At 67.6% G+C, this 26,413-nt stretch overlaps 3 protein-coding genes across 3 annotated transcripts; all 3 read left to right on the top strand.

Annotated features, from left to right (window-relative positions):
- Nucleotides 1-6,996: 6,996 nt before the first annotated feature.
- NDUFA13 (NADH:ubiquinone oxidoreductase subunit A13) lies at nt 6,997-8,388 on the top strand. The gene is made up of 5 exons (XM_054181960.1): nt 6,997-7,148; nt 7,269-7,347; nt 7,617-7,688; nt 7,792-7,861; nt 8,176-8,388. Exons 1-5 carry the CDS (start codon nt 7,055-7,057, stop codon nt 8,293-8,295), a joined length of 435 nt encoding a protein of 144 aa, XP_054037935.1. The 5' UTR covers nt 6,997-7,054; the 3' UTR covers nt 8,296-8,388.
- A 918-nt stretch (nt 8,389-9,306) lies between these two features.
- On the top strand, nt 9,307-16,144 carry YJEFN3 (YjeF N-terminal domain containing 3). Its single transcript, XM_054182317.1, has 6 exons — nt 9,307-9,353; nt 12,354-12,462; nt 14,274-14,384; nt 14,482-14,595; nt 15,147-15,297; nt 15,930-16,144. Exons 1-6 carry the CDS (start codon nt 9,307-9,309, stop codon nt 16,142-16,144), a joined length of 747 nt encoding a protein of 248 aa, XP_054038292.1.
- Nucleotides 16,145-17,378: 1,234 nt separating this feature from the next.
- Nucleotides 17,379-24,467, top strand: CILP2 (cartilage intermediate layer protein 2). Its single transcript, XM_054182091.1, is given in 11 exon segments — nt 17,379-17,439; nt 18,998-19,096; nt 19,461-19,733; nt 20,004-20,186; nt 20,473-20,612; nt 20,614-20,632; nt 20,738-20,781; nt 20,783-20,999; nt 21,597-21,705; nt 21,808-21,965; nt 22,075-24,467. Coding segments are annotated over 11 exon segments (3,696 nt in total).
- The last annotated feature ends 1,946 nt before the right edge of the window (nt 24,468-26,413 follow it).

The following is a 26,413-nucleotide window of genomic DNA, read 5'->3' on the forward strand; positions in this document are numbered from 1 at the left end:
CCATACGCAGCGTCTGCATTTGTATGGGCAGGGGCAAGACCACGAGAGGAACTCGGGATTTGTGCATGTCGGGGATCGAGCCCTGGGTGTTTGTCCGTGACACTAAGCCAGATCCTCGTCGAGCATCCCAGCTTCATCCCCTTGGGAATCCCCTGATGGCCGGTCCCAGCTGAGCCCGGGTGCGCGGGGAGATGCCGTCTGAAGGAAGAAGTGATGTTGGTGTCTGTCTGTGCTCCGGCGAGTCTTCCTCATGGAAACGCCTGAAATCGCCCAGGAGGAAAAATGGTTTGTGCTGGGTGAAAGCAGGAATAACTCGTTTTGGCGTCATAAAACACGGGCTTGGAGCTGCAAGAGCTGACAGGATGGGAGGAGCGTCCCGCAGGTCCTGTGGGGCGGAGGAGGAGGAGGAGGAGGTCACAGCACGGGGCAAAGCCTGGTTTAAGGAGCGGCTCCGCACTGAGCACGGCGTGGGGCAGAGCCGGGAACCCCCCCATCCCACACAGAGCACGACATGGGGCAGAGCCGGGATCCCCCATCCCATTGCTCCCGGCTCCGCCGTGGGTCAGCTCCGACCTCAACCCTCCGCCGCGTTCACAGACGGTCAGCGTGTTTGACCCTCCTCACGGGTAGGGGGATGTGGTTTTGGGTCCTTTCGCACAAGCTGCTTCTGACCTTCTGGAACTGGAAAAATCTCTGAATTTCAGAACGTGCAAGTTCGGGAACCAGTTTAATTCAGGCTGTTCCGTTTTCCTCAAAGCTGTTTAATTGCTGTGCTGGTGAAGGCTCTTATCGAGGAAGTCTTTTTATGCAGAACTGCTGAAGTGCAAGCTATTAACGCTAGGCTATTTTGGTACCGAAAACATCGAGTTACTGTGGATTAAAGTGTCAGAAGACGGCAATATCGGAACGCTCCGGGGGCAGCTGGGCAGATCGCTCGGGCAGAGAGGTCCTGGCCGGCGGGTTAGCGCCGCAGAGGTCACAGAGGTAATTCTATTGTGCTAATTTAGATATTGCCGGCATCCGAAGGGTTAAGTCCGCTACAATCCACCCTGGAAAATTCCCGGTGCAGGGGGGCTGTGTTTGGAAATGCAGCCACTGGAAATGCCCCCAGCCGCCCTGAGCCCTCGGGAGGAGGAGGAGGAGGAGGAGGAGGAGGAGGAGGAGGAGGAGGAGGAAGCCCTTTGGGTATCAGCAAAGCACATCCCCTCCGGAGCGGGGGGGATCCGAATCCTCCCGATAGCCCTTGCGACACCCTCCACAGCCTATTCTGTTGCCCTTCCCTCCGCTTCTCGGGGCTGCCCCGGGGCTTGACCTGCTCTGAACCCCCCCCTGCTCCCCGCCGGGGGCTCCCCTCGGCCCCAAAGAGCCTTCGAGCTTCGTTTCCATCTTGCAAGCCCTTGGCCTGGCACCGGGGGTTCACCCCGTGTCCCCCACTCCGACGTGCCGGGAGAGAAGAGAAGCTCAGGCCGCACTCAATACAGTCGAAAAGGGGAAAATTTGGGTCTTTAAATGCCTCCTTTGCTATTAAAGATAAATTAGAAGTGATGAACAAGGGAGAGACGCTCTTCTCGTTACAGCTGCAGTAGGTTTAAGGGGTACCAGGGAGAGATGTCGAAAAAACCCTATTAAATACAGGTACAATATTAAAAAGCTGTTTTACACGTCAGTCCCCCGCTCCAGCCTCGGGCGCTGGGGGGGGAATGAAGCAGTTGATGGGTTTTAGGGAATCCCAGACTGGAACAAACGGGGATGCTGGAACCAGAGCCAGGCCCTCTCCCTCCAGGCCAATCCTATGGGAGAAGTGAGACAGGCGATTATTTTGGCTTTTGCTAAGCACTGAAAAACACGAGTATTTGAATAAGGAATTCTATTCCAAAGGATGAAGGTTACTTATTTAAAAAGGAATTTGTCAAGACGGCCCAAGCTGTGGAATAATGCCTTCTGCAGAACAAACCCGCTTCTCTTCCTTCCCTTTTTGCAGTGATAAAACCTCCCTTTTAAGTCAGGCTTAACAGGAGGAGAGCCCCGGGGTCTGCTGGCAAAATCAGCGCCAGGTCTGAGCCTCCTGCTCTGCTAATTACACCGAGATCGGGGGGGGGGGTTGGGGGGGGTGGGCTAGGGACCCGGTGTCGCTGATGGGAATGACGAGGTTGGGAACGGGCAGCCCCGCAGAAGGGCACAGCGGGGCTTTGTTGGGTTCGGGTGGTACCCGGAGACCTCACCAAACGCGTTCCTTCCCCCCACCACGCGGAAACCATCCCCTTTATGGAACCCCCGGTCCCGGCACCGGCCCCATCGCCCGGGCTGGGGGTGGCCCTGGGGACTCGTCCCTCGGCTCCAGAGACCCCAGCCCCGCTCGTGCTCCATCCCCGGCGTGTTCTGCACGGTGCCCATCACCCCACGCTCTCCTCTTGGGGGAACCCGGGCTTCAGGGGGGTTCTGCCCCCCCCCCCCCCCCCCCCCCCCCGGCCATGGATGTGAGACCCCGGCCCGGGGCAGCCCCTCGTCACTGGGCGGCTCTTCCCTTGCCATCAAGGAACGGGATTCCCAGCAGTTCCCGATGGCGGGGCACCTGATCGGACCCCCAGCTTCAGGAGCGACTCCATGCACCTTGCGGGTAAGGAGAGAACATTATGGGGTTTTTTGTGGGTGCACCGGGGCAGCCAGGGGTTCGTGATGCCGGGGGGGTTGCTCCAGCCCCCTCCTCCCTACCACAGGGGAGGCAGCAGCACAAAAACCGATGGATTTAGCATCTTCTGGCAATTTTTAGGCGGTGTGAAACACCCCGGGATGCCTTTGAGTGGCCAGGCAGAGCTCCGGCCTCGGGTTTCCCTATGGACGGAGCCTCCCTCAGCCTTGAACTCACCCCCCCTTCCAACCCGGGGGTCTCAGAGTCCCGCAAAATCACTGGACCCGTTGGAAATGGGTCCAGAATGGCAGAAATTTGGTTTCCGAGGTGGGAGGGAGCTGGGGGCAGCTCAGGGAGGGGGTTTCTCCTGGTGAAGGAGCTGACGGATCTCTCCTGCTCTGCTTCTCCCTCCCAGGCTGGATCGGGGGAGCGCGCGTGGGTGTCCTGCCAACGGCACGCCGGCTTCGTTAGGATAATTTGCCAGCAGAAAAATCTCCAGGTAAGCGTTAAACACTCCGAACCCAGAAACAAAACCCGTCTGCTGGGAAACGGGGCTGAATTTCTTCCTCTTCCCCGTTCCCTCGTCTTTAATCCCCCCCGAATCGGCAGCGAGGGACCCAGGGGGTGGGTTTTGTTTTCTCAATGGGCCACGAAGCCGCCGGAGCCCTGGGTTTGGGGCTTATTCCAGGGGCACCCACCGGGGAAAGCGCTTGGACGGGGAGACACCACCCGTGTTCTCCCTCCAGCCGCGCTTCCGCCGGGGACGTCAGTGAGAATCACGGGGTCACTGTTGGGTTTTTTGCCCGTCTTTGCCAAAAGCGGGGTGGGACGAGGCCTGGAAACAGCGAGCGGGTCCGGGGGTGGCTGCTCCTTCCCCCGCAAGGGCCTTCGCCCCCCTCTCGGCTCATTTTTCCCGTAAATCCCATTGCAATGAAATAACTCGGTACCGGGGCTCCGGCGCTAACGAGCCCCCGGGGTCGCTCAGGGTGGGGCGAGGGGCAGGAGGGGCTTCCCCACGAGGTGCATCGCACCAGGACCCACGGGTGTCCCTGGGTTCAACCCTCCCTGCGTCCTCCCGGCCTGGCCCCCGCTCCCCAGCCCCGCAAACCGCCCGCGGTCCCTGACGCAGGGTTTGGGCCGGGAGGCAGCGATCCGTCCCCCATCCCACGGCTCCTGTCAGAGTCCCAGGAGCAAAGCAGCGCTGGAGAAAACAGGGAGCCCGTGGGGCTCGGCCTAAGTGTGTTGTCGTCCCCCGGCAGGCTGCCCTGTGTCCCCACCCGGGCCACCCTGTCCCCCGCTACCGCCTGTGCCATCTGCAGTCATTAAGCCCCTGGAGCAGCCGAGGGATTACGGCCACCGATTAGAGTTTAAGACAAGGGCGACCTTGATCTGAAGAGGCCGGGGGCTCGCAGAGCTGGGGGGGAGCAGGGACAAACCACCCCGGGGGGCGCAGGGTGCTGCGGGGTCCTCCGGGGCCGGGGGGGGTGCGTTTTGCAGAGGTGTGTGGTGGGCGCTGGCTGCGGTGCCCCCCGGCATTGGGCGGGCAGAGCACAGCCGGGGGTCGGGGCGCGAGGGGCTGGGGGGAGCCCGGGGCCGGTTCACTGCGAGGTGTGCGCTTGCCGGCGCTCGGTGGCACGGGTCTTGCTGCACCCTTGCCGGTGGGTGCAATGCGTTTTGGTGCACGCTTGCCGGTGGGTGCACGCTTGCCGGTGCTCGCTTGCACGTTTTTTGCCGGTGGGAGGCTTGCCGGTGGGTGCAACGCTTCTTAGCGCACACTTGCTGGTGCGCGCTTAGCCATGGCTGCGCTCTGGGTGCACGCTTGCCGGTGGGTGCAATGCTTTTTGGTGCACGTTTGCTGGTGGGTGCACGGTTTTTGGTGCATGCTCACCCCTGTCTGCGCTCTTGCTGCACGCTTGCCAGTGGGTGCGATGTGTTTTGGTGCACGCTTGCCGGTGCTCGCTTGCACGTTTTTTGCCGGTGGGAGGCTTGCCGGTGGGTGCAACGCTTTTTAGCGCGCACTTGCTGGTGCGCGCTTAGCCACGGCTGTGCTCTGGGTGCACGCTTGCCGGTGGGCGCATGGCTTTGAGTGCACACTTACTGCTGGCTGCGCTCTTGCTGCACCCTTGCCGGTGGGTGCAATGCGTTTTGGTGCACGCTTGCCGGTGGGTGCACGCTTGCCGGTGCTCGCTTGCACGTTTTTTGCCGATGGGAGGCTTGCCGGTGGGTGCAACGCTTCTTAGCGCACACTTGCTGGTGCGCGCTTAGCCACGGCTGTGCTCTGGGTGCACGCTTGCCGGTGGGCGCATGGCTTTGAGTGCACACTTACTGCGGGCTGTGCTCTTGCTGCACGCTTGCCGGTGGGTGCAATGCTTTTTGGTGCATGGTTGCTGGTGGGTGCACGCTTTTTGGTGCGTGCTCACCCCGTCTGTGCTCTTGCTGCACGCTTGCCAGTGGGTACAACGCATTTTGGTGCACGCTTGCTGGTGCTCGCTTGCAAGTTTTTTGCCGGTGGAGGCTTGCCGGTGGGTGCAACGCTTCTTAGCACACACTTGCTGGTGCGCGCTTAGCCACGGCTGTGCTTGGGTGCACGCTTGCCGGTGGGCGCATGGCTTTTGGTGCACACTTACTGCTGGCTGCGCTCTTGCTGCACCCTTGCCGGTGGGTGCAATGCGTTTTGGTGCACGCTTGCCGGTGGGTGCACACTTGCCGGTGCTCGCTTGCACGTTTTTTGCCGGTGGGAGGCTTGCCGGGGGGTGCAACGCTTCTTAGCACACACTTGCTGGTGCGTGCTTAGCCATGGCTGCGCTCTGGGTGCACGCTTGCCGGTGGGTGCAATGCTTTTTGGTGCACGTTTGCTGGTGGGTGCACGGTTTTTGGTGCGTGCTCACCCCTGTCTGCACTCTTGCTGCACGCTTGCCAGTGGGTGCGATGTGTTTTGGTGCACGCTTGCCAGTGCTCGCTTGCAAGTTTTTTGCCGGTGGAGGCTTGCCGGTGGGTGCAACGCTTCTTAGCACACACTTGCTGGTGCGCGCTTAGCCACGGCTGTGCTTGGGTGCACGCTTGCTGGTGGGTGCACGGCTTTTGGTGCACACTTACTGCTGGCTGCGCTCTTGCTGCACCCTTGCCGGTGGGTGCAATGCGTTTTGGTGCACGCTTGCCGGTGGGGTGCACGCTTGCCGGTGCTCGCTTGCACGTTTTTTGCCGGTGGGAGGCTTGCCGGGGGGTGCAACGCTTCTTAGCACACACTTGCTGGTGCGTGCTTAGCCATGGCTGCGCTCTGGGTGCACGCTTGCCGGTGGGTGCAATGCTTTTTGGTGCACGTTTGCTGGTGGGTGCACAGTTTTTGGTGCGTGCTCACCCCTGTCTGTGCTCTTGCTGCACACTTGCCAGTGGGTGCAACGCATTTTGGTGCACGCTTGCTGGTGCTCGCTTGCAAGTTTTTTGCCGGTGGAGGCTTGCCAGTGGGTGCAACGCTTCTTAGCGCACACTTGCTGGTGTGCGCTTAGCCACGGCTGTGCTTGGGTGCACGCTTGCCGGTGGGCGCATGGCTTTTAGTGCACACTTACTGCAGGCTGTGCTCTTGCTGCACGCTTGCCGGTGGGTGCACGCTTTTTGGTGCATGCTCACCCCTGTCTGCACTCTTGCTGCATGCTTGCCAGTGGGTGCGATGTGTTTTGGTGCACGCTTGCTGGTGCTCGCTTGCAAGTTTTTTGCCGGTGGAGGCTTGCCGGTGGGTGCAACGCTTCTTAGCGCACACTTGCTGGTGCGTGCTTAGCCATGGCTGCGCTCTGGGTGCACGCTTGCCGGTGGGTGCACGCTTTTTGGTGCATGCTCACCCCTGTCTGCGCTCTTGCTGCACGCTTGGCGGTGGGTTCGTGCTTTTGGGTGCGCACTCGATGGTGGGTGCACAATTTGGGTGCCCCCTTGCTGGGGCGCGCTTAACCCTGCCCGGCGCTCTTGGGGCGCCCTTGCTGCTGGGCGCACGGTTTTTGCGGCCAGTGGCCGCACAGGGCTGGGGGCCGCCCGCCAGCGGGTGCCCTCCCCCCGCCCTTCATCTCCCGTTCCCCCCCCACGTAGCTCCAGCAGCCGCCCCCGCCGGGGGTCCGGTCCCCGGGGGGATGGGATACCCCGGCACCGGGCGTGCACGGAGGGTGCTGAGCACCCCCGGGGTGCAGGATCCGTGCACGGAGCGCTCCCGATATTCCCTTTCCCACCCCCTCGGTGACACCACCTGGGCCGGGCTCCCCGCGGTGGGATCGGGACGGGCGCGCGTGGGCCCCACCGCTGCCGGCCGTTGGCATTGCCCCTTTAAGGCGCGGCCGGCGGCGCTCCGCGCGGGGTTTGGGGGGGGGGGCCGCTGTCACGTGGTGCCGTCGCGCGCTTCTGGCCGAGCGCGGCGGAAGTGACGTCGGTGCGGCCGCCGGTATGGCGGCGCCGAAGGTGAAGCAGGACATGGCCCCCCCGGGCGGGTACGGGCCCGTCGACTACAAGCGGCACCTCCCGCGCCGCGGCCTCTCAGGTGGGCGGGGGACGGCGAGCGGCGCCGGGCGGCTGCGCCGGGGGGGCCCGGCCCGGTCCCTCCAGTGCCCCGGTCGCCCCCGGTGCCGGCCCTCACCCGCTCCCCCCCCCCACCCCGCAGGTTACAGCCTGTTCGCGCTCGGCGTCGGCAGCCTCCTCCTGGGCTACTACACGATCATCAAGTGGAACCGGGAGCGCAGGTGCCGCCCCCCCGCCCCGGGGTTCCCCTCGGTCCCGACCCCCCGGGGCTCCGCCCGGCCCCCCGGTTTCCCGTCGGTTCTCCCGTTTCACACACACGCACACCCCCGCCTCCTCCGTGTCCCCTGCACGGGGGTGGTCACCGGCTCCGCCACCTCCTTTTCCCCCTACATCCCCTCCCCGCCCGTACCCCCCGGTCTCTCCCGGTGCCGGCCCCCCCCCCGCCCCCGGTGCCCCGCTGAGCTCTGACCCCCGCCCCGTCCCGACGCAGGCGGCTGCTCATCGAGGACCTGGAGGCGCGGATCGCCCTGATGCCGCTGCTGCAGGCCGAGTCGGACCGCAGGTACCGGGGAGAGGGGGGTACGGGGGGGGTCCAACGGGCCGCTGCACCCCTCCGGGCGCCGCCTCCCCCCGGCTCCGGGCTGAGGCCGCCCCCTCTCCCGCAGGACCCTCCGCCTGCTGCGGCAGAACCTGGACGAAGAGGCCAAAATCATGAAGGATGTTCCTGGCTGGAAGGTTTGGGATTCCCGGGGTGGGAGGGGGCGGGGCCGGGGGGGGAGGGGGGCGGGAACCGGCCATCCCAGCGGATTTGGGACCGGGGGGGGGGGCGGAGGGGGGAACCCTTGGGAAACTCAGCTCCCCCAGGTGGGAAGAAGCCCCCCAGGAACCGGCGGTGCCGGGGGGGGGGGGGGGGGCTACACTGAGGGGCAAAGCTTGTTGCCTCCCATCAGGGTGTGGAGCTGGGGGGGGGGAGACGCTGGTGGCTGCGCCCCTCCCCGTGTGTCGTGTGTGTGTCCCCCCCCCCGCCCCAGCGCTCTCTCCCCACCCAGGTCGGCGAGTCCCTGTTCCACACCGAGCGCTGGGTGCCCCCGACGCTGGACGAGCTCTACTACCTGCGCCCCCCCGGCGAGATGGACAACGAGAAGTTTGGGCTGCAGTATTACGTCTGAGGCGCTTCCCGGGACCCCCCCGCCCGCCCCCGGCACCGCGCTGTCACCTTGTCCCAGCCTCTCTGATTAAAACCCCCCCCCCCCGATCCGCGGTGTCGGACACGGTGTCCCGCGTGTTCTTGGACGGTTCCGTGTCCCCCAGCGGGAAATTGCACCGTTTCCGTGGCGTTCGTGGCTTTTCCCGGCTCGGACGTGGCCTGGGGGGGGGTCCTGGATCTCCCCCCGCGGAGCAGGGTAGGGGCACGGCGGGGGGGGGGGGAGGACGGGACTGCGAGAGGTGGCCGGTGGCTGAGCCAGCGCCGTGCTCCGGCTGCCGAAAGCGCCCGAGAGGGGCTGACGACCCCGTTGTCCCCTGCCGTGGGGACTTGTCCCTCAGTGTCAGGGTCTGGTGGGGGGGCTCTGATGCGGGGTTGAGGGGGGGGGGGGTGGGAGGGAGGGGGCAAAAAATCGCGGATTTTGAGACTTTGAGATGTTTCTGTTGCTCGGGGGCTGGGTACCTGCACTCCCAACCCTGTTTGTCCCCTTCAGTGGGGACTTGTCCCTCGGTGTCAGGGTCTGGGGGGGGGGGGGGGGGGGGGGTTGGCCCTGATGCAGCTTCTACTGGGGGCCGGGGGGGACACACGCACACCAAAAAATCGTGGGTTTGGAGTCTTTTGAGCGATTCCTGTCGCTCGGGGGAGGGAAAGTGCTCCCCGGGGTCAGTGTGGGGTGCAGGCAGCTACTCCCCCCCCAACCTGCGGGTCGAGGTGGGGGGGTCGTGGGGGTGATTTCTGCCTTGATGGCCCGCCCCCCCCCCCCCCGCCTTCCCCGGGCTCGCCCCTCCGCCGGGAGCATCGCATTGCGATGCTCCCGGCGGAGGGGCGAGCCCGGGGAAGGCGGGGGGGGGGGCGGGGGCAACCGGAGTCGCCTCCCCCCGGGCGGCACCGAGAAGCTCCGGGGGGGGGGGTGGGGGGGGAGCGCTGAGCCGTCGCTCCCGCAGGGCTCCGCCGCTGCCCCATCGCGCTGTCCGGTATGAGCTCCGCACCCGGCCCCAACCGGGACCCCCCCCGGTACCTCAGGTGAGTCCGGTGCCCCCCCCTCCCTCCACCTCCTCGGGGGGGTTGTTGCCCGTTTTGATGTTCCCGGGGTGGGGGGGGGGGGGGGGACGCACACACATACGGTGTCTCTGTCCCCACGCGCGTCCCCCGGGACTGTCGGGTCCCCCCTGGGGTGTTCGCACCCCCCCGAGCTGCGGGGGTGGGTGAAGGGGTGGGGGGGGGGGGACTGGTACCCGAATAGCCTCGGTTGCCAGAGCAACTGCATCCCGGGTCTCCATGGCTGCGGCAGGGATGTCTCCGGAAGATGCGCGGGGAGGCGAGAGGGGGGATCCCGGTCCCGGGAAGGGCTGATGCCTCCGGTGTCCCCCCCGCTCCCCACCAGCTTGCACCCCGGGGGGGTCCCGTAGGTGAGCTGGGATGAGCAGTGGGCACGGAACTGGGATGAAAAGCTGGGATACAGAGAGGGCATGCGGAGCAGGGATGCGAAGGGGGACACGGAGCTGGGATGTGGAGTTGGGATGCAGAGGGGGGATACAGAGATGGGATGTGGAGCTGGGATGCAGAACAGGGATGCGAAGGGGGACACGGAGCTGGGATATGGAGCTGGGCTATGGAGCAGGGATGCGAAGGGGGACACAGAGCTGGGATGCAGAGGGGGACATAGAGCTGGGATATGGAGTAGGGATGCAGAGAGGGGATACAGAGCCAGGATGTGGAGCTGGGATGCAGAGGGGGGATACAGAGCTGGGATATGGAACTGGGATATGGAGTAGGGATGCAGAGGGGGGATACAGAGCTGGGATGTGGAGCTGGGATGCAGATCTGAGACACGGAGGCAGAACTGGGATGCAGATGCACTGCTCCCAGTGCCAGGGTACGGGAGGGGACGCAGGAGGGACGCTCTCGAGCCCCTCGGCTCCTCTCCATCCCGCTCCCCGTAAGTCTCTGCCCCATCAGCGCAGCAGCCGCCCCGGCCATCCACCGTCCCCTCTGCGACACACCGGTAACTGGGTTGAGCTGGGTCGAGCTGGGCTTTTACCGGGTCTCCCCTGGACTCTGAGGGGTATCTACCCCTGCCCAGGGGACGGGAGCAGCATTTTCTCCCCCCGCCTCCCCCCACTGCATCCCCAGGCCCTATAGCGAAGCCAAACTGCAAAGCCTGGGGAGGGCTGGTAGCGACCGTGCGCCCCGGAGCGTTTGCGGGGAGGACGCTGCTCCCCGGGCGGGCAGCGAGCCAGGACCCAGGGAGCCCCGGGATGCGTCCGTACCCCCCCCACTGGGGCCGGTGCCAGGACAGCGGGTGCCAGCCCGGGCCGGGGCCCAGGTTTCCCTGCCAGCAGCGATTACGGACAATGCTCTCCCCTGGAGCGGACGCGGGGAATTTTGTCAGAGCCGGAACGTGCCTTTGGTTGGGTGACCGACAACACAGCTGCGCTGGGGCCCGCTCGGCCCCCCCGGCCCCGCCACGGGAGCGGGCACCAGGTGCTGGATTTGGCCCCTTTTCCCCCTTCTTTGCCCACAGGAGCCTGCTGTGGGGCTGGGGCCGGGCTGGGACTCACTAGAGGGCACCAAAGGATTGGGGACTGGGATGGGACAGATGGGATGGATGGGACAGGAAAGAACTGGATGGGATGGGAAAGGGTAGGCTGGGATGGGATGGGAAAGGATAGGATGGGATGAATGGGACAGGAAACAACTGGATGGGATGGGGTGGGGTGGGATGGATGGATGGATGGATGGGTTGGGAAAGGGCAGGATGGGATGGATGGGATGGGAAAGGGCAGGATGGGAAAGGATGGGATGAATGGGACAGGATGGATGGGACAGGAAATGACTGGATGGGGCGGGATGGAAAAGGGTAGGATGGGATGGGAAAGGATGGGATGGGGCAGGATGAGGTTTTTCTGGGGTTCTGCCAGGATGGCCAGGGCACTGGGAGCCTGTGGGATCTTCCAGGACATGCCGGGGGTGGAGGGGGGGTGTCTATGGGGACAGCCAGAGGACGTGGGGTCAATGGGGTTTGTCAGCACAGACAGGGGTGGGGGCTGTAGGGTCTGTGGGGGCTGCCGGAGTCAGCAGGGCAGGGGGGGGACTGTGGGGGTCTATGGGTCTGTCGGGATGCCCAGGGGGTGGGCTGGGGTCAGCCAGGATGGCCGGGGGGTGTCACGTCTAAATGGTCTCTGGGGGCTGCCAGGACACCCAGGGGACAGCGTGGTACGGGGTCTGCTGGGACATGGGGGCTCTGGGGGCTGCCAGGACACCCAGGGGACGTGGCTCATCCATGGGGTCACCCTGGACGGTGTGGGGGCCACCCCACAGCCAGGGACGTGGCCCCGTCACCCCTCCAGCTCCCAGGGCCGGTAGCACCACACCATTCCTGCACGTGGCGGGGGCCGGTGGGTCCCCTCCCCGCGGCGGGGACCGAGCCAGGGGTGAGTGTGTACCCCCAAAACGGCACCATGGCTGGGGCACCCCAGCTCCGCTGCGGGATTTCACCCCTGGGCCCCCGGAATCCCGACTCTGGCCTCTCCCGGGGGCTGGATTTCACCGTCCCTTCCGTAAGACGCGCGGCGGCGGCGGCACGTGGGGTCCGGCACACGCTGTTCCCATCGGCGGCGCAGGTGAGCCAACAGATGTGAGCAATTATTGTCCAATTTGGAGACTCCCCGGCCCTGCCAACTTTCGGGGCTCGGCAGCGAAGGAACAACCGCAGCATTGTTCGCCTTTACATAACGGCCCGAGCCCCGCGCGCCCCCGGGGCCGCTGCCAGCGCCGTGCCTCGCACGGAACACGGCCCCCGCCCCGCGGCCACGGGCCCCAAACCTACCGGCCGTGCACGTCCCCGGCCTCGAGCCGCTGGCTGTGCCCACCCTGACCCCTGCGAGCCCCCGACACCACCCCCCCCCCTCCAGCATCCCCCTGCCCCGCACCCTGGGGACATCCCGGGGATGGGGGGGGGACGTCCCCGTCCTGTCCTCACTGCTGTCTGCTCCCCAACCTCCCCCCCCCACCTCCCCGCAGCAAGGCGGAGGCGGAGGCCATCGAGAAGGAGCTGCTGGAGGATTACCGGTTTGGGCGGCAGCAGCTGATCGAGATCTGGGGACATGCCTGCGCCATGGCCGTCACCAAGGTGAGGCGGCCAGGGGGGCTGGGGACACCCTGCCAGGGCCGGGGGCTTCGCTGACGGCTGCTCTCCCACCCGCGTCCCATCCTGTCCCCCCACCCCCGGCGTGGCCTTTCCCACCCCGGCCGGGACCCCCTCCTGCCCCACACTGAGCTGTGGGGACGGGGGACAGCCAGAGCCATCGGGGAGCGACGCTGCGGCCGTGCCAGGGCTGCAGCCGCCCTCGGGTGGGATTTTTTGCGTTCCTCAGCCCCCCCCCTTCCCCGTCGTTATCTCCCCGGGGGTGGAGGGGCTCCCCCGGGGCTGGGGGTTACACCCCCCGCGGGAGGGGGATGCTCAGCCTTTTCCTGGGCTGTTAAAGGCAGTGGCTGCCCTTGCCCGGGGGTGCTGGGGGGCTCCCCGTGCCCTGGCAACGCTCTCCCGCTGCTGGGCACCCTGAGTGCTGGTTCAGGATGGGAGGAGGAGGAGGAGGAGGAGGAGGAGAGGAGGAGGCAGCGTGGGCGAGAGGTGCAGCATCAAGGGCAGCTTTGTGCCTGGGAGGCCGGCGAGCTCCGCGCCCGCCCGCCTCAGCTTTTCCGTCGGAGGCGTCTGGACCGTGCCCTGCCCTCCCCTTCCTTCTCCCAGGGCGCAGGAGCTGCCCCAGGAGGGGAAATATTGGGGTGTTGGAGCCTCTCTGGGACAGGGCTGGTCCCGGTCCCACAGCGTGGGGCTGCCCGTCCCTCCGGGGACCCCCCTCATCGCAGCATCCCCGTCTCCGTCGCCAGCCCCGTCTGAGCATCCTCATGGGGCCGAGCATCCTCCTCTTCCTCGTGGGGCTGGAGAGCATCCATGGACCCCAGCCGGGGTATTCCCCCCACCCAGCCAGTGTCCCCAGAATCGTCCCCTCCCAGCACGTCCCCAGAAGCCCCACGGCAGCTGGCAGCGTGGCCAGCGCTGGGGCAGGGCCAGGGCCAGGCGAGCGTGGCTTTGTGCAGCGCACCGGCGGCTGCGAGCAGGCCGTGCCGCGCGGGGCTCTGGCGCTTGGATGGGACCAGGAGCCAGGCTCCGGGAGCAGGAAAAAATCCGTCAACGGATAAACAGAGCCTCCCTTTGCAGGCTGCTGGTATGTGGAGCGTGCGGCCGCCTCCCTGCAGGCTGGCGGGGAGCCCCGTCCCGCCGCGGGCATCCTCCCTGTCCTGGGCATCGTCTTCATCCCACCATGGCCACCGTCTGCATCCCAACGTGGGCATCATCCTCATCCCCCTACGGCCCCTCTCCTGCCCTGGGTGCCACCCAAGTCCTGTTGTGGGTGCCATCCCCGTCCCACCATGGGCACTGTTGGCATCCAGCTGTGGGCACCATCTGCGTCCCACCACGGGCATCATCCTCATCCCACTATGGGCCCTGTCATGCCCTGGGTGCCATCCCCATCCCACCTTGGGCATCATCCTCATCTCAGTGTGGGCCTTGTCCCGCCATGGGTGCCATCCCCGTCCTGCCGTGGGTGCCATCCTCATTCTGCTGTGGGTGCCATCTCCATCCCACCGTGGGCACTGTCGGCATCCAGCTGTGGGCATCATCCGCATCCCACCATGGGCATCATTCTCAGCTCAGTGCGGGCCTTGTCCTGCCATGGGTGCCATCTCCATCCCTCTGTGGGTGCCGTCCCCATCCTGCCGTGGGTGCCGTCCCCATCCCACCTTGGGTACCACCGCGGGTCCATCTGCCCTCAAGCCCCGGTCCCCCTGTCCCTGCCCCGTCCCCGGGTGCCATGCCCAGGGCTGACCCAAGGGGACGGGGCCCGGTGGCGGTGCCGTGTCCCCGTCTCCTCTCTCCAGGCCTTCCCGCTGCCGTCCCTGCCGCGGAAGCAGCCCACGGTGCTGGTGGTGTGTGGCCCGGCACAGAACGGGGCCATCGGGCTGGTGTGCGCCCGGCACCTGCGCATCTTTGTAGGTATCTCCCTCCCTTCCTCCTCCTCCTTCTCCTCCTCCTCATCCCTGAGTGGTGCCAGGCTCCAACGCCGCATCCCCGCTCTCCACCGTGCAGGACTATGAGCCCACCATCTTCTACCCCAAACGCTCCCCGGACCCCCTGTACCGGGATTTCACGACGCAGTGCGAGAAGATGGACATCCCCTTCCTCTCCTACCTCCCCACCGAGGTGAGCCCCCCCGCCCCGGGAGCCGCCGCGTTCACCGGCTGACGTGGTTGAGTTTATTATTCTTTTTGGGTTTGGTTTTTTGTTGGTTTTGTCGTTTTTTTTTTTTTTATTCCTTCCCCGCCCGCCCCCGGCTCTGCTGGGAGCCCGGGGATGCCATGAAATCCAGCGGCGGCCGCCGCGGCCCCGCCAGCCACCGGCTCTGTTGTTGTTGGAAGGGCCGTGCTCGGCGGGAGGAATGTGACCCGAAAGCCTTGGCCTGGCCGGGGCCACGCGTCTCGGCGTGCCGGGCTCCGCCATCACGCCCCGCGTCCCCCCCACCCCTTCCCCGGCTTTTTTTTGTTTTTTTGGGGGGGGAGGTGGAGGGGGGTGGTGGATTTTTTTGGCAGTAGCTCCTGGGTGAGTCTATTTCTGCAGGAAGCCGGGATCCCCTGCCTGGGCTCGGTGGCCGTCCCATGGCGGGGTGGCCGGGGGGACACATGCCCCTACCCCACCCGCTGCCCACCTTGTGTGTGTCCCCCCCCCCCCCCCCCCCCCCCCCGCCCTTTTTCTAGGTGCAGCTGATCAACGACGCCTACAACGCGGTGGTGGACGCGGTGCTGGGCGCCGAGGGGGAGGCAGGCGAGGGGAGGGAGCCCTGCGCCGCCATCCTGGCCACCCTCAAGCACGTCCGCATCCCCATCGTCAGCCTGGACGTGCCCTCAGGTGCTCAGCGACCCCCCCCCTCCCGCCCCCGGGCAGGATGGGACCCCCCCCAAGGCTTGTCCCCATGCCCGGCACGGCGTCGTCACCCTGGGCTCAGCGCCTGGGGGGAGCCCCCGTGGTGCCTTCCCAGGGTGGGGACAGCCCCGGGGACCCCCCCACCCCGCCTTGCTCTGCCCGCTTTCCCCCCCCCCCGTCCGAGCCTGGCAGCATCCCTGCCGGGAGCCGGGGCTGGCAGCGGACACCCTCAGGGCATCCACGGTAAATAACAAACTCCCCGAACTGAGACATGATGTAATTTGAAAACACCCGGGTGTCTGGTGGCCAGGCCTGGAATTGCCATCACAAACCCCCCCCGCCCCCCGCCGCAGGAGCAAACAGGAGCCCTCGGCACGGCCGCCGGTGAATCCCCACCAAGAAAAACCCCGCGCCCTGCCAGGATGCGGCGGCAGCCGATGGCGGCGTTGTGGGGGGAACGACACACGCACCCCATCCTCCCTCTGCCCTCCCCAGCTCTGCCACCCCACGGCATCCTCCCCCCAGAGCATCCTCCTCCTCCGGGCTGCCGGCGGCACCTCGTCCCCCCACGGCCGCCCCCTGACCCCCTTCCCCGTGTCTTTTTCTCGCCGTCGCAGGGTGGGACGCGGAGGCCGGGGGCAGCGGCGGCATCAGCCCCGACGTCCTGGTGTCGCTCTCGGCGCCCAAGCAGTGCGCCCGCCGCTTCCTGGGCCGCCAGCACTTCGTGGCCGGGCGATTCCTGCCCTACGACGTGCAGAAGAAGTTCGAGCTCAACCCCCCCGAGTACCCCGGCACCGAGTGCGTGGTGGCCCTGCGAGCCCCCCGGCAATAAAGTGCATGGCGGCGGCTCTTCCCTGGGGTCGGTGTCTGCCTGGGGACGCGGGGCAAGGGGACGGTGGCCTCGGTGGACTCGCTTCCACACCCCATGTCCGTGCCGTGTCCCCTGGGACCTGTCACCAACCTGCCTTTGGGGACAGACCCGGTGTGACCTCCTCTGTCACCCATCCCATGGGGGAATGGACCAGTGTGACCTCCTCTGTCACCCCTCCCATGGGGACACGGGCAGCCGTCGGGGTCCCGTGGGTGGCTGCAGGGTCCCCGGTGCTGCCGCTTTTCCCCAGAGCCTGAACCCCCACCCTGCGCTCGGGGAAGGGTCGCGGGAGCAGCCCCCACGCTCTGGGGTCTCTAATTAACAGGGAGAGCCATGACGAGCCGCCGCTGGGGCCCGTCCCCACCTGTCCCAGCAGAGAAGGTGTTCGTGACCCCGCAGCAGCGCAGGGGGCTGCCTCCCCCCTGCCCCGGGGAGCTCGGTGCAGCCGGAGTTCCGGGGAATGCAGGGAATGCGCCGGGATTTCCGCCGGCCGGGCTGCGGGAGGGGGCTGCGGTCCCCAACCCGGGGCAGCTGCAGTGGGGGGGTGACCCTGGTGGGGGGGGGGGCCCCACCCCATCACAGCCCCCTCCTCGCCATCACATGCCAGCGCCGAGGGGTGTTTTGCCTCCTGCAGCTCGGGGGGGGGGGGGGGGCAGTTGGGGCCATGGGTGCACCGAGCTCTGTACGGCCTCAGCTCCAGCTCAGCGTGGGGACGCGGGCGGCTCCGGCACACCCACGTGAGCCGGGTCACGGCGCGGGCGCCCACCGTCCCCGCCAGCCCGCCGTGCCCCACGGCAGCCGGTGCCAGGGGGAGCGCTGGCATCCCCGACCCCGACCGCAGGAGCGCCGAGGCCGGGCTCGCTCGGCTTTTTTTTTTTTTTTTTTTTTTTTTTTTCCCCCCCCCTTTCCCTCCCCTCTGCATTCCCGAGTGCATCCAATTTTAGCAGCTTTGCAAAAACAAACCCTCAAGTTTCCCGGGCTGGAGCGGTGAGCGGCAGCGTGCGGCCGCCTCGCCGGGGAGGGCTCCTTCCCGCTTCCCTCTTGACACCGATCCAGCCCCGGCACAGCCGACGGCCCCGCGTGCCAGGAGCCGGTTGCTGCTGTCTGCCGGCGCGAGGGGGAAAGGCCTCATATATAGACCCACGGTCCCGCCGCGCTCCCAGTCACCCGCCGACCTGCCGCCGTGCGGGCAACCATGGGGGAGCTGGCGCTGGCCCTCCTGGCTCTGGCCGCCCTGCACGGTGCCGGGGCCACAGGTAAGGCCGGGGGCTGTCGTCCCACCGCAGCGCGGGCACCCGTCCGTGCCGTGGGTCGGGGGCATCCCTGCCCTCCTGGGGGGCTGGCGGTGGTGATGCGGGGCAGGATGGGGCTGAGCGCTCGCCAGATGTGCGCCAGGGACAGATGTGCGCCGGGGGTGGCGGTGACAGCCGGGGATGGTCCCTCTGGCACCTGCCCGGGGGGAGGACGCGTTGGCGAGGCTCAGGGCAGCTCTGCCCTCCCCGGAGCCATGTCACCGGAGGGACGGGGACGTGTCCCACGCCGTGTCCCCGCCAGCCCTGCCCGCTCCGGCACTGGTGGCTGAGCACCCGTGGGAAGCCCCGGCTGCCTCGGCCACCCCGGCTGCTCTATGGGGCTTGTGACCCCCGTTGCTGAAGCCCCCCCAAGCCCCACGGGGGTCTCCGCAAGACTCCGCGAGACTGAGCCGGGAATGTCCCTGGTGCGGGGACGAATTCCATCCACCTGCGGAGCGGGGGTTGCGATGGGTCCTGCTGTCCCCCCAGCTCCCTGCCACCTGGAGAGGGGACAGGAGGCGACAGGGTCGAGTCCCCCTGCCGTGGGACGCTGCTGGCGGAGGGACGGTGCCCACCCCCACCACCGTGGGGTGCCTGTGGGGTACTCACAGTGGTCCAGGGGGTGCCTCGGGTGTTCGGCCGCATCCTGCCCAGTGCCCGTGGGTGACAGCCCCCAGGGGCCATGTTTCGCACTGGGGTCCTGCTCCCTGTGCCCGTCCCCTCCCCACCCCACATGGCTGAACCCCGCCATCGCAGCACCCGGCATCACCCACCCGAGGCGCAGGGCTGTCCTTGGAGACCCTGGGTCCCTGGGGTTCATTCCCATGGGACGTGGTGACATCCACTGCCTGGGGTGCACAGTGAGCGCCCCCCCCCCCCGCCCACCAGGGCCGGCCAGTGCCATGGCAGCGTCTCCCACTTGCCAGCTCCCTCGTCCCCGTCCCCCCCCCCCGGGGCTGTGGTTTTACAGCCCAATTTCCTGCCGCCTCCCAGTTTGGCTGCTGGGGCTCGGTGTGACGCCAGGTTCGTGCTGTGGCCTCGGGGCGGCGGGTGCACGCATGGACCCCCCCCCACCCCCCCTCCCCCATCCCCGGCTTGGCTCCTTGTCCCATATCACCCCCCGGGGACGAGCTCGCGGGCAGCATTTCCCCAGCGTGGACGTGGCGGGGGCCCTGGTGTGGCCACACTCGCCACGCGGGCACCGGCCGTGGCCACCTCTCGGGCCACCCCTGGCCATCCGGGAGCCTGTCCTCAGCCGCCCGGGATGGTGACACCCCCCAGCCTGGCCCCGTGGAGCCGGTAAATCCTGCCCTGAGCCCCTTCCCTGGCTGAGATTGGGGGGCTGAAGGTGGGGGGGTCCCCATGGCCGCTGGGACACGGCATGTCCCGGCGTTGGCTGCGCTGCACTTTGGTGCCGGCAGCTCGGCGAGGGACCGGCTGGGCATCGTTGGGTGCCCTGGGGAGAGGGTGCCCCGGCGCTGGGTGGTCTCACCCTGTGCTTCCCCCCCCCCCGCCCCCCCAGAGCCCCTGGAAAACGACTCGGAGCCGGGCAAGAGCGGCGCGGCGGGGAAGCCCTGGAAAGCAGCCCCCAGCCTGGCGGAGCTCGACCTGGACACGGCAGGTACGGCTGCCCCCGAGCCCCCGCAGGACACCGTGTCGTCGGGCAACCATGGCCGCAACACCCCGAAGGGTGTCCGCCGATGCCCACTGTGTCAGCCGGGGAGGTGCCACCTCCCCCCGCCGTGGTGTCCCACTGGGACCCTCACAGCAGGGACGTGGTGCCCCCCCTGCGCTCCCCGAGGCTCCCACGCTGCGTCCCCCGGTGCCATCCCCCCCCTCCATCCTCGCGCGCTTCCTCCCCTCCTCTTTTGCCCACGCAGCCCCCGATGTCCCCGAGCTGTCCCCAGCCCCGGTGGCACCCCGGGGGCCCTTAGGGATGGGGGGCTGCTCCCCCATCCGCCCGCTGAGGGCTGGCTCCATCCCAGGCAGAGGCGCCGAGTGGACGTCCTGGTTCAACATCGACCACCCCGGGGGGGACGGCGACTACGAGAGCCTGGAGGCCATTCGCTTCTACTACCGCGGGCGCGTCTGCGAGCGGCCGGTGGCCATCCAGGCCCGCACCACCGAGTGGGAGCTGCCCGAGGAGGTGGGCGAGGTGGTGCACGTCAGCCCCAAGAAGGGTTTTCGCTGCGTCAACAAGGAGCAGCCGCAGGGCAAGACCTGCTCCAACTACCACATCCGCTTCCTCTGCCCGCTGGGTGAGTGCCTGTCCCCCCCTCCCCGGACCCCGCTGGCACTTTGCGGGGGGGTCCCATACCCATCGGTGTGCTCATCCCTTGCCCGCCCACCCCTTCTGCATCCCGCCGGCTGCTGCGGCGTCGTCCCCCATCCATGGATCGCCCCCTGGGTGCGGGGCGCTGGGCATCATCCTGGGGGCAACGCGTCCCCCCGTGGAGCTGGGTGCGGGCGGTGGGCCCCCCCAGTTAATGCCTCTGCGTCGTCATCCCCCCCTTCCCCCCCGCCGCCAGAGCACATCTACTGGTCACACTGGTCCTCCTGGAGCCCCTGCTCGCGCAGCGCCTGCGGCAGCAGCGGCACCCAGACCCGCACCCGCCGCTGCGTCAGCGCCCGGCTGGCGGCCGCCCTCAAGGAGCTGAAGTGCAAGGGCAAAGCCGTGGAGCGGCGGCCGTGCAGCGCCGGCCCCTGCCCAGGTAGGGACCTCGACACCCCTGATGGCACCCACCTGCCCCCCAGCCCCCCCCCCGGCTCCTCTCCCGGCCCCCGCCACCCGCCGCGCGTTGTCGGCGTAATTGCGATAACAGAGGCCGCGCTGGTAAAAATGGCTTGGCGGGGGTGCGCGGGGGCTGAGCCGGGGCTGGCCGGGCACGGGAGGCCAGATGAAGCCTCCCAGGGTGGGGAGACCCTTCCGTGTCCCCGGGGGGCTCGGGGTGGGGGGGAGCGCGGTGCCCGATGCCCGCCCGGCGTCTCCCCCCGCAGAGCCGGCGTGGATGGAGTGGGGTGCCTGGGGCCCCTGTTCCCGCAGCTGCGGCAGCGCCGGGACGCGGGTCCGACGACGGAGCTGCAAGAAAGCCAAGAAGGTGCCATGCACCGGCCGCCCCGTCGAGGTGCAGAAATGCCCCCCCCTCGCCCTGCCCAGGTACCTGCCCTCGGGGACATGGGTACCCCCTCCTCGGTGCCCCCCGCCCGCGTAACCCCACCACCGGCCGTGGCCGTGGGGTCTGAGCGCCGTGTCGCCCCACAGCCTGCCCCGGGCACACGCTGCAGGGCACCGTCGTCACCGCCACCGGGGGCGGCGCTGCCGGACGCCCGCATCTACCTGGAGGGCCGCCCGCCGGTGCTGGTGGCCCGCAGCGATGCCCGCGGGCGCTTCGCAGCGGGGGGGCTGTGCCAGGGCACCGCCGCCAATATCAGCGCCCACCGTGAGGGCTTCGCCCCAGGACTGGCACCCATCGTCTCCAACGGGTCTGGCGTGGCGGTGGCGCATGTGACGCTGCAGAGGTTGGGTGAGCATCGGGACGGGGGGGACGAGACATGCGCTCCTCGAGGGACATCCCCGAAGGATGCATGGGGCGGGGGGGGGGAGCAATGCAGGGGGGACACGAGCCATGCACCCCTCGAGGGACATCCCCAAAGGATGCACGGTGTGGGGGGGTGGGAGTGATCTGGGGGGGACACGACCTGTGCGCCCCTCAAGGGACATCCCTGAAGGCTGCGCGGTGGGGAGGAGTGGAAACGATCTGGGGGGGGGGACACGAGCTGTGCACCCCTCGAGGGACATCCCTGAAGGATGCATGGTGTGGGGGGGTGGGAGTGATCCGGGGGGGGGAAACGAGCCGTGCGCCCCTCGAGGGACATCCCCGAAGGATGCATGGTGGGGGGGTGAGAGCGATCTGGGGGGGGGACGGGGGACACGAGCCATGCGCCCCTCAAGGGACATCCCTGAAGGATGCCGGGGGGGGGGTGTGGGAACGATCCAGGGGGGACACGAGCCGTGTGCCCCTCGAGGGACATCCCCGAAGGATGCATATTGGGGGGGTGGGAGCGATCTGGGGGGGTTGGCCGCGACTCGTTGCACCCTCTGCCGCCTTCCTCCCCTGCAGAGAAGCCCTACATGGTGCTGCACCCCAAGGCGAAGGTGCGGGTGGCCGGGCAGGAGGTGACCTTCTGCTGCAAAGCCTCGGGCACCCCCGTGCCCAAAAAATACTACTGGTGAGCGGGGTCTGGCAGCGGAAAGCCGGGACTGGGGATGGTGGGGAAAAGGCACCTCCGACCACCTCCCCGCTGAGCCCGACCCCGTCCCCGTCCCCGTAGGTACCACAACGGGACGATGCTGGAGAAGAAGGTGCACCGGTACGGCAGCCGCCTGACGCTGCGGGGGCTGGCGCCGGAGCAGGCTGGCACCTACCACTGCAAAGCCAGCACCGAGGCGGGCGCCATCAAATCGGCACCGGCCCAGCTCACCGTGCTGGGTGAGAAGGGGGTGGGCTTCCTTAGCGGCAGCAGCATCCCGGGATGGGGCGTGAAGTGGGGACAGCCACCCTAACCCCCCTTGTCATCGTCCCCCCCCCCACTCCCCAGCCCAGGGCCAGCAGAGCTGCAAGCCGGAGCCTGAGCCCAGCCTGGTGGAGTTGCCCAGCGAGTGCCCGCAGGATGCCGCCGGCTCCCGGTACTACAACGTGGGGCGCTGCCCCCCGACCCCGTGCGCCGGCGGCCCCGGCGACCGGTCGGGTTGTGGGGCGGAGGCGGGACGCTGCTGCGGGGTGCGGAGGATGGAGATGCGGGAGATCCCCTGCGCCGGCTCCCTCCTGCCCGTCAAGGTGGTGGCCGAGTGCGGCTGCGGACCCTGCGCCCAGCCCCGCGTCCTGGTGCAGGGACGGGTGACGGCGGCCGACACCGGCGAGCCCCTGCGCTTCGGGCAGATCTTCCTGGGCGGGAGGAAGGTCGGCTTCACCGGCTACAAGGGCTCCTTCACCATCGAGGTGCCGCCGGACACGCAGCGCTTGGTGGTTCGCTTCGTGGACCGGCAGCAGAGGTTCGTGGATGCCGTCAAGGTCCTGCCCTTCAACCGCCGCGGTGGTGCCGTCTACCAGGAGGTCAAGATGCTGCGGAAGAAGGAGCCGGTGGAGCTGGATGGCAACCGGAGCAACGCCATCCCGCTGGGGGAGGCGAGCGGCCGGGAGCCCGTCGGGGAGCTTGTCCTTCCCGCCGGCGCCTTCCTCCGTCCCTCCGGGGAGGTCTTCAAGGGCACGGTCAAAGCCAGTGTCACCTTCCTAGACCCCAGGGACATGGCGACGGCCGGCGCCGCCTCCAGCGACCTCAGCTTCGCCGACGCCGAGGGGGAGATCGTCCCCCTGCGGACCTACGGCATGTTCGCAGTGGATTTTCGGGAAGGGGAGAGTGGCGCGGCGCTGCAGACGGGGCCGGTGGAAGTGAGGATGGACACGGGGCAGGTCTGGATGCCGGAGCATCTGCAGAAGATGAAGTTGTGGTCCTTGAACCCCGAGACTGGCTTGTGGGAGGAGGAGGGGGTCCTCCGGCCGGCTGGGGGGAGCCGGGGGAAGAGGGAGGAGAGGACCTTCTTGGTGGGGAACCTGGAGATCCGGGAGCGGCGTCTCTTCAACCTGGACGTGCCAGAGGACCGTCGCTGCTTCGTCAAGGTCAGGGCTTACAGCAACGAGAAGTTCAACCCCTACGAGCAACTGGAAGGGGTGGTCATCAGCCTCATCAACCTGGAGCCCCAGCCCGGTTATCCCGCCAACCCCCGGGCATGGGGTCGCTTCGACAGCGTGGTGACGGGTCCCAACGGTGCCTGCCTGCCCGCTTTCTGCGACAGCCAGCGCCCCGATGCCTACTCGGCCTACGTCACCGCCACGCTGGGCGGGGAGGAGCTGGAAGCCGTGGCCTCCAGCCCCAAGCTCAACCCCAACGCCGTTGGGGTGTCCCAACCCTACCTGGGCAAGCTGGGCTACCGCCGGTTGGACCACGATGACCCCAACTTGAAGAAGACGGCTTTCCAGATCAACGTGGCCAAGCCTGACCCCAACAACGTTGATGAGACCAACGGGCCCATCTACCCTTACCGCAGCCTCGAGGAGTGCGAGGAGGCGCCGGTCAGCGCCAACCACCTCCGCTTCTACCGCGTGGAGGTGGACAAGTACGAGTACAACGTGGTGCCCTTCAAGGAGAGCGACCTGACCTCCTGGACCGGTGACTACCTCTCATGGTGGCCCAACCCTCAGGAGTTCAGGGCTTGTTTCATCAAGGTGCAGATCGAGGGGCCGCAGGAGTACATGGTGAGGTCCCGTAACGTGGGGGGAAGCCACCCCCGCACCCGGGGGCAGCTCTACGGGCTGCGTGACACCCGTAGCGTGCGGGACATGCTGCTGGAGAACACCTCGGGTGCCTGCGTGGAGTTCAAGTGCAGCGGGATGCTCTTTGACCAGAGCCTGGTGGATCGCACCTTGGTCTCCATCATCCCCCAGGGCAGCTGCCAGCGCACGGCCATCAACAGCCTCCTCCGGGAGTACCTGAACCGTCACCCGCCTGTGGCGGAGAACAACCACACAGCCGCCTTCACCATGCTGGCACCGGTTGACCCGTTGGGTCACAACTATGGCATCTACACGGTGACGGACCAGAACCCACGGTTGGCCAAGGAGATCGCCATCGGCCGCTGCTTCGATGGCACCTCCGACGGCTTCTCACGGGAGATGAAGGCGGACACCGGCACAGCCGTCACCTTCACCTGCCAGGAGAGGCCGGCGGGGCGGGAGAGCTTCTTCCAGCGCCTGCTGACGGCCCCCGCCGAGGCGCTGGCCGAGATCCGGCGGGAGATGGGGGCCGGCGAGATGCGCCGGGCTCCCCCCGAGGTGATGGACTTTGCCTCCGGCGCCCAAGCCCCGGGCCCCACGGCCACCCGCCGGACCCCCAGCAGCCAGCGGAGGATGGGCCGGATCCGGGGGCAGCCGTGAGCACCACGGCCCCCCCCCGGTGCCCCCTCCCTGGCTCAGCTCTGCCCTCCCTTTCCCCCTCGCTTTTACCCGCACTCATTTATAACGACCGAGGGGACACACACACACACACACACACACACACACACACACACACACGGACACACACACACACACGGGACACGTGGAGTGGGACCCCCCGCCGTGCCCCCGGGGGACAGCGGGCCAGGGGTCCACCGGGACGTGGGGAGCGGGGGTGGCCTCGCCAGCCCCCCCCTCCTCCTCCGGTGCTGCCCCTGCCCTCGCCCCCAGCCCCACGCGGGGCAGCTCTTGGTGCTCAGCCCCGGGGACCGCGGTGCCGGTGGTGCCGGCAGCGGGGCCGCAGCCCCATGGGGATTATTTAAATAAAAAAGAATTAAAAGAGGGGGTGGGAGCGAATAGGGGAAGGGGCTGGGATGGGAAGGGGTCCCCTGCCTGGTGCTTTGCCCCGTGCCCGGCGGCAGGGCTCCCCTGTGCCTGTGCCGGCAGTGGCCAAGGATGCCGGGAGGTGGGAGCACCGGCTGCATCCCTGCCCTGCACCCCACAAGGAAACGTGGGGTGTTTTCTTTTTGGGGGAGGGGGGGAAACCCCGAGGATGTGGATCCTTCCACATGGATCCACATCCATGAATGTGGATCATTCCACAAAAGCCTTCCCTGTGCTCTCTGACCCGGCACGGCGCCGTGCCAGCTCTCCGGCCACGGTGCCAGCTCTCCGGCCGGGCGCGGGGGCTCGGTGGCATCCCTGGGGGTGCCGTTCTCCGTCCCCGCAACCGTCACCCAGCGCGAAGCCCGGCCGGGCCCCATCCTGCTGCCGCTCGCCCGGCTGTTTTGCCCTCGGGGAGTGTTTTGCCCCAACTGCCTTTAGCCCAGGCCAAAAAACAAAACAAAACAAAACAAAAAAAACCCAAAACCCCCCTCCCCAGAGTAGGGAAACCCCCCACATACACACCCCCCAGCTCCTGGGGTGAGCAAGACATGGCAGGATGCAACCCCGCGGCAGCGGTGCCGGTGCGCACCGAGGGCGCGTGCGGATTTGTACATTATTTATTACGAAATATATGGTTGTGTGTACACCCGCCTGGCTGCTGGGCTTCTCCGGGGGGGTGTGTGTGGGTGTGGGTGTGTGTGTGTGTGTGTCCCACCACCCCAAATCCTGCCCCATCCCCTCCCACCCCGCACGGTAGCACCGTCCCGGCGGCTCCTGTTTGCCTTGGTCCCGGTTCAGCCGGTTGGCCGCGGTGCGGGGGGAACCGCGCCAGCTCCCCGCGGATGGGGGACGTGGCAGCTGGGAGGGGGAATTCAGAGTGGGGTGGTGGTGGTGGTGGGGGGAACCCATCCAGCCCCATGGTCCCCCCCCTCCCCGGCACGCAGGAGCTGGGCACCCACCGGGTGACCCCCAACCAGGATGAAAAGCAACGGCTCCGTCTGTCCGGCTGACGTCTGTCCGTGTCCCCCCGCCCCGGGCTCGTGGCGCTGGGTGGGTTTCGCAGGCGTGTGTGTGTTTCCCCCCCCCGCCCTCCCCGCGCCCCCTCCCACCCGCAGCTCCCGGCGGATGCTGTAATGGAACAAGCTGCATTTACGGGGCCAAATCCCCCCCCCCCGCCCCCTCAAACCACCTTTTCTTGCTCCCGGGACAACGTTTCCCTTTTTACAACACGATTTGGCCGTGGTGCGGCATTTTTTCACCCTTATACTGGATGCGGCCGCTCGCGAGATCAAAGGGGACACGGGGCACCCGGGGGGACAGCGAGGGCGGGGGTATATGTGTGTGTGTGTGTGGGGGGGGGGGGCTGTTTGCCAAACCAGTGGCCAAATCCAGGCCCCTCTCCCCATCCCGCCTGGATGGGGAACCCACACGGGGGCGGGCGACGCGGCGGAGCAGTGTGGGAGGGGGCACCTGCAACGCTGGGACCCCCACGATGGGGG

This window comes from Rissa tridactyla, chromosome 22, assembly GCF_028500815.1.
Source record: "Rissa tridactyla isolate bRisTri1 chromosome 22, bRisTri1.patW.cur.20221130, whole genome shotgun sequence".
Taxonomy (NCBI): Eukaryota; Metazoa; Chordata; class Aves; order Charadriiformes; family Laridae; genus Rissa; species Rissa tridactyla.

Bases quoted from the DNA above. Each gene is read 5' to 3' on its own strand.
- NDUFA13 (XM_054181960.1), top strand. From the start codon at position 7,055: ATGGCGGCGCCGAAGGTGAAGCAGGACATGGCCCCCCCGGGCGGGTAC. The intron at 7,149-7,268 runs GTGGGCGGGGGA...CCCACCCCGCAG, and splicing joins CCCGCGCCGCGGCCTCTCAG to GTTACAGCCTGTTCGCGCTC. The intron at 7,689-7,791 runs GTACCGGGGAGA...CCTCTCCCGCAG, and splicing joins CAGGCCGAGTCGGACCGCAG to GACCCTCCGCCTGCTGCGGC.
- YJEFN3 (XM_054182317.1), top strand. From the start codon at position 9,307: ATGAGCTCCGCACCCGGCCCCAACCGGGACCCCCCCCGGTACCTCAG. The intron at 9,354-12,353 runs GTGAGTCCGGTG...ACCTCCCCGCAG, and splicing joins GACCCCCCCCGGTACCTCAG to CAAGGCGGAGGCGGAGGCCA. The intron at 15,298-15,929 runs GTGCTCAGCGAC...TCGCCGTCGCAG, and splicing joins CAGCCTGGACGTGCCCTCAG to GGTGGGACGCGGAGGCCGGG.